General features: G+C 38.8%; 1 protein-coding gene across 1 annotated transcript in view; it reads right to left on the bottom strand.

The window, feature by feature from the left end:
- Nucleotides 1-13,293, bottom strand: part of LOC110947942 (testis-expressed protein 264 homolog) — a 36,342-nt gene extending 23,049 nt beyond the window's left edge. The window contains exons 1-2 of the mRNA XM_022189295.2: nucleotides 12,735-13,293; nucleotides 6,331-6,552 (exon numbers count right to left, since the gene is read on the bottom strand). Coding sequence (XP_022044987.2) covers nucleotides 6,331-6,552; nucleotides 12,735-12,986 — 474 coding nt within the window. The 5' untranslated portion in view covers nucleotides 12,987-13,293. The remainder of the gene's footprint in view (nucleotides 1-6,330; nucleotides 6,553-12,734) is intronic.
- Nucleotides 13,294-13,543: the final 250 nt, after the last annotated feature.

Here is a 13,543-nt window from a genome sequence, read left to right as displayed (position 1 = left end):
GCTACAAATTCTACAATTTGCGAAAGACGTCAACTTTCCTTGTGGTAAATCATCCAACTGCAAACATGCCAGCAGCAGCTTCAGCACCAGAGGATGATTACCAAAGTGTCTCTAGGTTGTTTTTGCATGCAAGTAATACATTTCTATTCATATCCCAATCAGTTTGCCATACATTCTAAAACTCTGAATGTTTTACTTCTTTTCCTCAGGGATTTGGTGTCTTTAGTCCCACTGCGCCCGGCAGATAATACAAACACCATATGTGCTGTAAGCGCCTCTAAATCTTAATTTGAGAAGTTCAGTTCATTTCAGTTGAGTCACTCTAACTCCACTATATCCGTTTTCATAAACTTTCATTTTCTTTCACATATTTTCACGACGGCAACATTACAGGCAGGACAACCTATTAACAATGCACAGTCACAGATAATAAGACCCAGCAGCTAGTAATACGCTTTAAGCATTGCTCAGTTTTCACATCCTAGGGTCTGATAATGGCCACTGGCACAAAACTATTTGTCCCATATCTAAAAATAACTACCCTTCTTAAATTGTAATCACACCCTACTGCCTGATCTTAATTCAGAACGACAGTGCAACAGTGAATAAAGTTTAAATCAGATCAATCATATGTAGATGTGACATTTAACACCAACAGTAGATTCCCAGCTGCTGGAGGATGAAAGCCATGTTTGAACATTTGATGGGCAAACTCCACAGAAGCTCCTGAGGGAACAGTTAGCTCACAGGGTCGTGATGCAACATACTTGATGAAAGAGGCCTGTTGACTTAGGACATTAATATAATTAATTAGTTAAAATAAATCACATACAACAGACACACTGCATCACTACTGCAGCTTTTCCACATTAGAAGAAAAAACACTGACTTTTAAAATATATGTGGCGCTAGGGCAAACAAATCTGTCAAAACATTTTAAAAACATGCACATTGCAGAAAGAGTAATTAAGCATTTCATTGTATTTTTTCTTATCAACTTTGCATGTACTTCCAATGATTTATTTCTGAACAGTGCCAGTTGTTCGTGATTATAAGACATTAGAAGGGATAAGCAAAACAAATCATGGAGAAAACAGGATAACAGCTATAGATAGACATAAAGCATCCTCCATAATTATTGGCACCCCTGGCTAAGATGTGTTGAAAGCCTTAAAATAAACTCAATTTTTATTGCAGAAGCATACTCTCACACTGAAAATTGTAGAAAAATGTATTATAGGAGAAGATTAGGTGCTGTTTTATTGGCAAATTGGTTGTACAAAGAATTAACATCAGGGGTGCTAATAATTGTGGCAGACATGATTTGATGTAAAAGAATTATTTCTTAATGTGTGATTTTTTTCCCCCATTGAATAAATGCACTTGAATTAAAGGTTAGATTTTCCTCTTTTTTCATTGTGGCCTTATATTAATTAGAAAAAATGAATTTATTAGAAGCTAAAGAACACATCTTAACCAGGGGTGCCAATAATTATGGAGGGCGCTGTAGATAGACAGATAAGCAGATGCATAAACTGCACAAATGGAGCCTCCAGCATTAACCATAAAAACAGGATACCTGGAATTACAGCACTTTCTCTAGTAATATAAATCATTAACATTTTGGATATGCTCCATGTTGCTGATGTGAATCTCACTGCTAACTGTGGTGTCACAAAAATCAAATAATATTCTAGACAATGTTAAATAATCATTACCAGTAATAGAAAGACAGTATATCAATGGAGTTGCATAACTGTTAATCATTGCATAGGCCTATGAAAAACATAATTGTGATTGTCCTTATTATCGGGGCTGCAACTAACTATTATTTTCACTGCTAAGTAATTTGTTGATAATTTACTCAATTAACCTGGTAAGTGTTTGATCTACAAAATGTCAAGAAATAGTAGAAAAAAAATGCTAGGCAGCCGCAGAAGATGTTCAAAAATGTGTTGTTTTGTCCACAGCCTAAAGATATTCGATGTAATGTCAAAGAGGAGCAAAGACCAAAAAAAAAGAATTCAAATTTAAGAAGCTGGATTAGACTTGTCTTTTTTTACTGCTCAAACCAATAAATCATTTATAAAATAGTTGATTAACTATACAGGTGACAACTAATTAATGAATAGTTACAGCTCTGTTTTTGAACATTGTTGTTTACTCAAATGTTTAGACCAAAATCCGCATTTAAAGTTTCAGTCATTTTGTTAAATTTGATTTTTTTTAAGTGCATTATAATTTACACCACCCTGCTTGTACATCTGTGTGTCTGAATAAAGAGCAGTGGAAGACACTAGCAAGTAACTAAAATGATTTTAAAGCTCTACTGTCAGTTAGGAAGACAAATTGGACATTTTAGGGGTTCCTGTCAGAGTGAAGCTCATGAAAGATAATTGTAAGAGATGCAAGACTTTATAAAAGTTGAGCTGTTTACCAATAAATCATCTTCACCATCTGACTTTATCCCTCCACCTCATTAGTGTCATGAGTTGAATGAAACAGACAAAAGAAATACGTGCAACTTGTTTTGAACACAAGTTCTGCATGAAAATGATCCTAACAGGGTTTGAATTTGCCCCCATGAGGAGCCTGACCCCATCGATGGGGAAAAACACATTTGAAGGTGCAGGTCAGGCCCTATTTCTTTTTCTAAAAAACGCAGCCTTGAAAGAATTAAACCTGACTTCTACATGTTCCAGCATCCATGACGCTGTCCGGCATACAAATCCCACAACCTTTTCTGACCTTTCTGAATGCATGTCACAGTTAGCTAAAAGTCTGCATGTTTAACAGACCCTGCGGACTAGCATCTGTGCACTGCTTTGCATCGCCACTGTCCATGCAGATGACAAGAATAAGAATTGCAAGAGGCAGCACCTTATGTCCAAAACTGAGATTTCATTCTCTATTCTGGCTGAGGGAGGCGTCATGATCACTTTACCGCGTCTGTCAGTTGCTAAAAAAGGCCATTTCTAAAGAACAAATGAAAACTTGCTTTATATTCAACCCAGAACCTCTGTGCTGGCAAGAAACTCCAGTGCCCTCAAGCAAACAAATGTTCCATCGTCTGCTTTTCACAAACCTTTAGATCTCTGTGAATGTCAGCAATATTATCCCCCTGCTCCACTCCCCAATCCAGTCTGAAGGCTTGGCCACTGTGCTCGAACCAAATCTCAAGATGCCAAGGCATCTGTGATGGAGCCCACCACTAAAAAGCCAAAGCACAGAAGAAAAACACTGGGGCCGATCGATGGCCTGACTAGGCAAATATCAGGCCCGACCATGGGGCAGCGACTCAAAGTGTCTGACAGACAGAAATCATTCTGCCATGACAAGCCAGGCATGCTAAATGCTGATGAGCTTGTCTGAAAAGGTCTCATCACTTGGGATATTTAAAGTGTCAGCCATCACCGGCAATACTCGCTAGAATTTTTTCCCGTTCAGCTGCTTCTGTTAAATGTGACGAATTAAAGGGAAAAAAAAAACAACATAAAGTCTCTTAGCGTCAATGTCAGTTTGTATTAATACTGTTCTCTTCTAGGTCTGTGTAACTATGCTGGAGTGATAAAACCAAAACATGTTTTTGACGGCGTCGATGATGAGAGAGCTGTTATAACATGCCAATCCAAAACCATTCATCTGAGGTAAGATGGGAGTCTATGTTCACATCATTTACATACTACCAATCCTTCAGTGATTCCCTGTATCTTCTGGATGGTGGCACTGTCATCCTGAGAAAGACCATTCCTTCCAAGACAGAAATGTTTCACCATAGAAAAAAAGGCTACTGGGGTTTTGAAGTGATTCCCACTAAGGGAACATGTGGATGAATGCTCCCAAACCTCACCAGAGCCACCACATCCCTCATTATTGGGGTCATTTCATTGTCACCCATCTGTGTATTTTAGCTGAATGCCATGCACAGCTATATATAAAATTTAAAATACTCAGTTTCATATTTTTATAATGTCGATCATGCATTTGCCTTTCAAATAGATTTCAAATATGACTAAAATGACTTATGGTCCTTCTCTTTAGGAGATGCTTCAAATCCTTACAGCAATTTTATTTTATTTCCCACAAAAGTTGAACTCGTTTTATTTTCTCAAGTCAAACAACACATAAACTCCTTTAATGTAAGCATTATAAATCTCGTGGTCTCGTCTCCCTTCCTTCTTAGAATTAACTTTTTTCCTTTCACTACTCAGGTTTGTCACTTACTCCCAGACATATAAATTTCAAAGTGTAAAAATGTATTCTAGGCGAATACTGTGATACAAGAATCAATCTATCAGTGGGATGAGATAGCGGATACTGCATAAAGTTAGTACAGAATTTCAATGTGAATTTTTCCAGCAAAGCTGACTCAAGCATGTGGTGTGATGTTTGAGGACCATCAGGAATGACAATGCTTCTGCTGCAGAAAACACAGCTGTATTCAAATGACTACATGCTGCCGAGTTACAAAATGAGCAGTTAACAACTGCATACTCCACATGCAACTGCCTAACATGCAAGTCACACCCAGAACATTAATTAAATTGTAAGTGAAACCCACATCCAAAATCTCTCACCAAAACCACAGGGTTTGGAATCGAGTGTCTCTCTGTGGATTTTATGCCTATGGTTAAATTGTGGTGTCTTATGCCAAAAATTCCAGATTGACAACTCTAAATGCATGATTTTTTTCTTAGCTCAAGGCCCATGTATCCACTAAATTACATGAAAATAAATTCACATTTCAGAGGTGTCCTTACAGCAAACAAGCAGACAGATGAGCTGTATATATTCTTAAATTTACATTTATTCTGCCTTCTAAGTCTGACTTCTACCAGAAAAGATCAATATGGACTGAAGTCTAGGATTTTTTTCAGTGGTTGCATATCAATAATAGCTGCAGGGAAAAATAATGGATGAGGACAGAAAACCACCCACATGAGACATTATAGGCAGAACCAGTGGTGACTAGTTTATGGTATTAATAAGATACAACAAGCTAAAACTGATGCAGTTCAAATACACCTGTCCTGCAATACATCTTATCTTTGTGAAATTTATGATGTTTACTTTTTGATGCAAGCATTTCAGCATTTCAGAGGCATGCTGATTCAACATCATGGTTATTGGTTTGTACTGCATAATACTGAGAGATGTTTTCTAATATTTTGTCCACTGCAACTATATTAAGTGGAGCTGCAGTTTCCAAATATTAAAAACCACAAAATGACCGTAACTATTGATGACCAGCTCTCTAAAACATATACACTGTGATCTTTGAAAAGATTCAGGAGAGTTATCGGTTTTTTTGCAAATATAAAAAGACCATTAAACTGTCGCTATTATCATCTGATTCAAGCACTGGTATTTGTGTTCTATGAGAAATGCACCCATGATTCCCATTATAAGTGGCGATACAACTGCAACTAGCTGCATCCAGACTGTGTAAGCTGACCTCTCAGATAGGCTAAGTGCCACTGGAGCAGAGCCAGACTTAAACAGCGTCCAAGCAGATGGTAGAGCCAGCCAGACAGGACACACAAACACATTCCTCCAGCAGACGCAGAGTGATTGAGACAACCTGTGGTGTTGCCACCTGTTTTAGCACACTTCACAATTAAACCATATTCACAAACCTCTCCCCTCATCGCAATGACTCACTTTCCCAGCATCCCTCGAGCAGCACTCAGTAAGATCATTCATCATTACGTGTGAAAAAGGAGCTCGAGTCGTCCTCTTTCTTTCTTGTCCTCAGTTATTACATTCACGCCACGTCTCCATCTCCTTCCCAATTATAAACCTCTTCCTGCTATACTTTCTAACACACACCTCCAACCCTGGGGATGCAGCGAAAAGGGCCTAAAGAATAGTAATGGAAGGATGTCGCAACTTTTGACGACACACAGTTTAACTCTGTGCAGCCTGAAAACGCATGGCATGACTCAGATACACATGTGATAATCATGGGGGCAGGTACTGATCATTTACTTGCTACTGTTTGACGAATGTCCTCTTCTTCAGATGTAGCAATGATTCACTCTATCACACATGCATGCAGTACCTTTCCTATTTTCCCATCACTAAAATAGGAATACAGACAGTGGCTCATAATATCTATTTTTACAGCCAATCCCATTTCCTAAGAGATAGAAAATATTTTGTAAATGGGCAGGTGCAAGTCAAAACAGAAACACACGGTCATCATTAGTCTTATAACTTACTTTCCTGCATGAAGTATTTGCCTTTTCTTACCATTTGAATAAAAACAATTGCTATGTTAAAAATCCAGGTGATTGTGATTGTTAGTAAAGTTTCTAAAAATCGTAATACCTTGATGTAATGGTTTAGCCGTGGGTAGACTCTCAATACTGCCAGGAGCATGGACAAAAACGTCCTGTTGGGGAATGATGTAGTGACCACGTGTGTGACTTCGGGAAAGGAGAAGACATTAAAACCAGATGTCTCGTAGCGCTTTAGAAGCTCCCCGTCGGCCTCGTTTTCTCCTTCACTCAGAATACTGCCGACAGCATAGCGGCACTGTGCTCCAGGTACCTAGAAACGAGGACAAAAAAAAACTAATAAGTAAAGATATATGATAAAATAAAGCAAGTAAACAATATAATCAGCTAGACAAATCAGATCGGGGGGAGGTGGGGTGCTCACGCTCATTAGTCTTATCAGCATTTGACCTTTCTCTCTTTTTCTCATTATAGTGATTCCAACTGCCAAAATTATGACTCTCTCCAATATTGTCAGACAGATAAATGCAGTCAAAACAAAACTGTTTTCTGGCCATAAAATAATAATAATAATGCTAATTAGTGTTTTCCTGCAGGAACTGATTGCATATAAACACAATTGTTCATCGCCTGGATTCATATCACTTTTCATGCCTCAATCTTGCTTAAAAAAAAAAAAAGGGTAAACTATTGCCAACATTTTCAAAGTACAGACTGAGGTGGCATAAACATGAGGTTCTGTAGTGCGAGGCAAATGCATGTGCACCCCGTGGCACGCATTAAAAAAGCAATGAGAGGTTAGCAAAAAAAAAAAATGTCCTTGTGATGTTAGCCAGGTGACAAAGTTAAAGAGAAAACACTCTCATTAATCTGAGCCCTAATTGGAGCATTTGGCAGCACAGCAATTATTGCTCCTTCCTCAATTTGAGAACCCTGGTGCCCATTAAAAAAAAAAAAAAGAAGAAAAGGGAGACACTCTTTACAAATGAATACTCCTGGGACAGCCAGGACTTTCTCCCCGCTGAGCTGAGCTGAGCACCACTGAAGGCTCCTGTAATAAATGAGCCGGAATCCTCCAATTTGTTCATAAACCTATCAATGGAATGCCTCAAGCACAGTTATTGTGTCTGAGAAGTCTCTTTTCCTCCTCTGTTTCTCCACACGCAAGGCCAGTGACGGGGAGAAGTTTGGCGTTTCTGTTCACAGTGAACTGCAAAGTAGGATAATTTATCACAAACTTTGAACCATACACACAGAATACTGCAGGAGGAGGGCAATCTGCAGAGATTTCGGACCAAAGCCTTTTTAGGTGTGTAAGCCAATGAAAAACATCATCCTAGTCTAAAGATTATTATTAATACAGTGTACTAATGCACATAAATCTTGCCTAGTACACTACATGCATAGCAATTTAGTGAATTTTGCTATGAATTCTGATTTTCAAAAGCATCATTGAATAGGAGTCCATAAACTAACGTGACCATGACATAGTGTCACAGTCTATTGTCATTATCTTTGCAATGAGGAAAGTCAGAATATACCAAAGAGAGTTTATGAATTCCACTATAAATTTATACCTTTATACTCTGTTTGAGCAAGGTTGTGAGAAAATAAACACTTGTATCCAACATAATCTCCTGCCATTTTGTTGTATTGATGCACGAACAGACGCAGCTCTGTACAGAAGGATTCCGGAGAAATCCAAAGCTTTTCAGATGCTTATTTTGCTCTTATTTGATATTACTGTCGCCAAACATGATGTGCAACAAACACACTACTAGTAAAAAATGTGTTTATTATTGGCTGTGCACATTAATAAAAGGGTGTCACCATTCCAATATTTTAGTGAGAATTGTAAACCTCACCGAGCTCTAAAGGCAATTATAAAAGCAAATTTGAAAAGTGTCAAAGAGGGAAAGGTGAGCTTTATTTACCAAATGTCCACAAGCCCTGAGTAAACATCTACTCTTGAATCCAAATCAATAATAGTGAGCGCTGCTTAAGTCAAGATTAGAATTAGGCTTTCAGTGAAGCTGTCAGAACTAAAAGAAAACAAAAGGTTAACGCTTTGTTTAGGAAGATAAAATGAAATCCTGCTTGTTCCACATGGATGTTAAATATCCAGTTAATAGTTTGACTAATCTTAAGTGCCACAAACACATCTGGGGAACTTTGCACACAAGGATATTTTTGTTGCTCTGGTTATTCTTAGGGCTCACAGTCGGGAGCCTGAGCCAAGTGGATTTATTAACTATCACAGGGCTCCAAGTAGGGAGTCCAGAACAAAGAACCACCGCCAAAAGCACAAGCCTCTGTCCACAGGCTTTGTTTTGCCCCTCAGCACTCATCAAGACGCCAGTGTGCTGCCTTCTGATGTTTCTTCAATACACTGACAGCTCATCTGAAGGAAAAAGTTCCGAAATTCAACTCAAGGAATCTCGTCTTCTCATGTCTCTGCTGCACATCAGCTGAACTGGCTTTGGTGAGGCAACAGGGAAAGAAGCGCCCCACTATCTTCACCAGCATACAAAGCATTTTCTATTCACGCTCCGATTCTGGAAGGGTAGCATTTTGAATGTTTTAATAAGGCTTTCCGAGAGGACAAGCAGTAGAGCGATTTCATCACCCACCACAAAAAGGCCGGCATTCGGACTGATACACATTTCCTGACAATCCCCTCCTCCAGCTGCCGTTCCCACAGCTTTCATCATATTGTGACAAAAACATGAGTCCCTGAAGAAAGAACACATGTCATTTCATTGCTGTTCCACTTGTCATTTGGCTTTTTTATTTAGACAATCTGTGTCTCAAGGACTGCAAACTCTGACCCTAATTGCACACTTGGAATATCAAATTTGACAGAGGACTATATGATCCACCGTTGTTCGCTCCCTCTGACGTTTGTCAGCCTCAGAAGCAGAGAGCTGCAGGGTAGAGGTGATGTGGGTACACTGGGTCAGAGAAACCCCCTGGCGTTGAAACTGAAGAGGCTACTGGAGGCGAGCGGGGCCCAGAATATGTGTTTGCTGTTTGAAGAAACAGTCAGAGCTGCTCTAGCCTTGTATCCATAGCAACCATCTCAGGACCAACTCAAGTTCTTGTTGAGGTCTTTTGTTTCTTCAGAGGAAGTGATTAAAGGAGGTAAAAGCGGGGGGAAAAAACGAGAACAGAGGATGAGACTAGCCATGCTGACACTTATCCTCTGTCAGCTGCACTTTTGAAAAATCCTTCCCACTGCAAATATCAGTGGACAGTGCCTCACTATTTAGACACCAACTAACTGTTCTCCTATCTGACAGCACTCTCTGGGGCTCCTGATGCAGGGACTGAATGGCATCCTGAGGCTCGGACGCTAATGAGCTGAGATCATTACGCCAATTATTCTAACTTAGATCAGGACTTGGCTGTGACTCTGCAGAGGAGCTAGGACCCACTGCTAGTTTAATTGCCGACTTGGGAAAAAAAGAGGATGGGCATAACAAAAGGGTTTTGAAGCAGAGTTGGGAAGAGTCCACACCACTAAACTCTGGTTACATTCCATCAGGTTGCTGTGCATCAAGCCATAGCAGCAGTGCCACTAAAGTCAACACTGTTTAAAATTACTTCTGATAATTGGACAGAAAATATTGCAACTATTACAGAGCTGAGTGACCCTGACATAGTTTATGGAGAAGTAGATTTGACTCAATACTTCTGTATTAATAATTTGACAATGTCTATGTCTGATTATTAGTGAGTTCATGCACAAAAGTGCAACATGATGAGAAAATTAATTCAGGCACAAGCCAGACACTAACTACTCACTTCCCTCAGCTACAACTACTCATTGTGACCTTTTTTCTAAATGTAATGTAAATGTATTTACAGCCATGGCCATAAGTTTGGACACAAGTACCATGACGCTTGTGAATCTTAGAAAATACCACAAAATTGTCACTTACAATACAGTACACAACTCCTGAGAACTATATTAAGTTTCATATTTTAAAAAAACATCAAAAGAGTTTGGTGTCATTTTGTTATTCTTACCAAATTCGGTTGTGAAAGTACTGCATTTTTTTTGTTATTTTCTTCTAATATTATGTTTTGGGAAAAAAGTTGTTCCAATTGTTGGAATTTATTGATAATATTATATCCCTTGTTGATTTGTTGACTAATTAAACTGGTGCTGTCAAAAAATATTAGTTATGTTCTGTAATAGACATCAAAACAGACATAGGAAGTCATGCTGTGTCCAAACTTATGGCCATGGCTGTACACTCATTTGCCAGTTAGTGAGGTACAAATAGCTGAATCTGCTGCGTAATACAACAACCTCATAATAAATAGTAGTTTTATGAAGGCGATGACATTCAGTTGGTAAGCAGTAATTAGTACCAAATAAATTGGCAAGTGGGTGGATATGAAACTGCTGATTGGGTCTTTGATTAACTATGTTCACAAAATAACAGTACACTTTGAAAATGGTGCAAAGCACCCACACTCACCCCAAAAATTCAAAGACACAATGATATTAGGTTTACATGGAAAAGCAGTTAATTATTTGAGAAGCTGGTGCCATAAAATATTGGACATAATTATAATATTAAGACTTAAATTGTTAATTGAACATTAAAACTGTCATGATTGGATTTTCCTGCTGATTGTTTTTTCAGCTATAATATAAAATTCAATTTATTCAATATATGATCTTATCACAGTACAGACGATATCTATTTTCATATGCGTTGCAGCTCTACACAACATTTCTATACTGTAGCTGGAGGTCAGCAGTTTGGTGTGGGTATGACATGTTGTATTGTACATTCAGTACAAGCTAATGCTACAGCAGATGTATATTTCTTAAGGTCAAATCTGTCAGGCCCCTGTTTCCCCACTCTTGTTACCTGTAGCTTCAAACTCTCTACTGCAAGAGCACAATAAATGTTGACAAACCATCTCAAGGTGCTTCTCCCCGTTTCATTCCTTCTTGGTCTGTTAGAGCCTAATAAAAATACAATTCATGCTGGACTCACTTCAAGATGTGGGAACAAGCACCACACGATTTCGGAGACCCCAGAGAGTGTGCAGTATTAGGTATCAGGAAAACAGATCCAGCCATTATTATTTCCTGCTGCTTATGAGAACTGAGATTTTGGGTTGGATGAGTTCACACGAGGAACAACCGAGAACGGAGGAAAACATATCAGAGAGAGCGAGAGAAATCCAACTGACTAATTGTGTTGCTAGCAGCACTGGGGTGGCAGTAAAGAAGGCAAAAGCTTCGGTCACACTCCGATAAGTGTTTGTGAATGTGACTGTAAGCGACATAAGCTTACCCTGTTTGACCCTTGATCTTTGTGGAACTCCTACAACAGTCTTACTTGAATTTATCGTCACTTTGTAACTGTAACTTCAAAGTGCCTCCGTTTTTTTAAGCGCTGGCAATGTTCCCTGTGACACTTACTGTGTGCAACACTGTCACAGCTCAGCTCCTTTCACTTAGAGCTACAACAATGCCTAGGTATTACACAACGAGATGCTGCTGTAAAAACCCAGAGCTAACAAGACAAGCCGGCCAGCTTACTGTCAGATGGTGAATTCAACATGACCACACTGGAAAGTTGTTTGATTGATTGGTGGAGAATTGCTAAGACACTTATATGATGTCAGCTAAACAGTAGTAGTCACATTCACAAATGGCTATTTTACACAGTGACACACTGACATACATAAAAAAGCCATAATAAGTCAAATTTCCATATTGCCATATGTAATACTGGGGTATTTAGTTGACACTTTCTACATAAGAATTTAACCTGGGAGTTAGATTTAAGTCATCTCATTCACACTGTCAAACCAATAAATCAGATTTGAAAGAAACTAGGATCTATCTCAATAATTTACAGTGAAAATATGATCAATATAATATGAAAACAACAATATGTTACAGCTAAGTCATTTGATTCCAAGTGTACAGCATTAAGTCAAATATAATTATTCGCTTTAGAAATGCCTACAGGTCCATAAACCCCGAAACAGGCTCTAGTTTGGGACATCTCAGGACCTTAAATGACATCTGAATCCACAAAGCACACCACACCCTGACCAGATGTGTTAGGACAATGCTCAGTGGGAAAACACAAAAATCAGTCAATCCCAGGAGTCTCTGCAAAATGGTCAGGGAAAAAAGGGGGAAATAGACAGAATGTCATGACGGCACAAGATGCCACTAAACTGACCCTCATTTTCGAGAAGAGACATTTTAATCGGATGAACTAAGCAATTGTAAACCATTAACCATTTCATCTGCTGAGAAGTAAAGAATTAATGGTCTACCACCGAGTCGCTTTAAGAGAAGAGCACCGTCGACATCTAGTGGCGAAATGCACAACCTACTGATAGGTTACATTGTTAAACACATTGAGTTTTCATTTAAAAATAGTTATTTAAATTAGTAAATAAAACGTATGACAATATATCTGCTATTCTACAAAAAAATGTGTGTATGTTTACCTTTCTGGGGTCATCATAAAACACGCCGACATGTGGGAGTCCTGGACCAATACAGTGAGACTCCTTGAAAAGTTGTCCACAGTCTTTGTACGGTCCTTCTTTGAACTTATAGGCGAAGGTGATCTTTTTTACGGGAGGACAGCCAGTTTGCACAGTAATGTCACAGAGGAGTCCGGAATATAAAAGTAGACCAGCCACAATTAACAGACTTAACAAGCTAATGAGCACACACAGACTGACCCAGTCTGGCATGATAGCTTACCACCAGGAGGAGCAGATACCGTTATTTAGCTGCTTACGAAACTTAAACTCTGCTTTATTCGTTTAAACAAGCTAGCATGTTTAAGATAATGTTTTATCAATTTCCAGCGGGACTTCAGTTGACTGAACTCACTTGTTTCACTAAGCGACAAAGATAAACCACTAGGTTGCACATTGCGTACTACTTCCTGGAAAGTACCATTTATGCCGACTGAAGGGGTGTCCGCTGTTCCCAAAAAAAAAATGCTCAAAAATGAGTCATATCGACGTGAAATGCAATTTCATGAATACAGTTTCCTTGACTTTCAGTTGTGTTGGGTAGTGTAAAATAGGACAACTAATGAATATTCCATAAGTGCCATTATTGTCGACGCAGTTTGACGCACTCGTGAATAGAAGTTAAATTGACTGAACTTCAAATATCAGACACTTGTCTAAAATGACCAGAAATAAATACAACAACTGACACAAATTAAATACGTTTGAAAAATAAGTAATATTCATGACATAACTGTATCGAGCACGAGGGCACGCGACTTCCTTGTTGG

The sequence above is a fragment of the Acanthochromis polyacanthus genome, chromosome 5, assembly GCF_021347895.1.
Source record: "Acanthochromis polyacanthus isolate Apoly-LR-REF ecotype Palm Island chromosome 5, KAUST_Apoly_ChrSc, whole genome shotgun sequence".
In the NCBI taxonomy this organism is placed as follows: Eukaryota; Metazoa; Chordata; class Actinopteri; family Pomacentridae; genus Acanthochromis; species Acanthochromis polyacanthus.
Note: the sequence above shows the minus strand (reverse complement) of the source record. Positions and strands in the feature narration are given on the sequence as shown.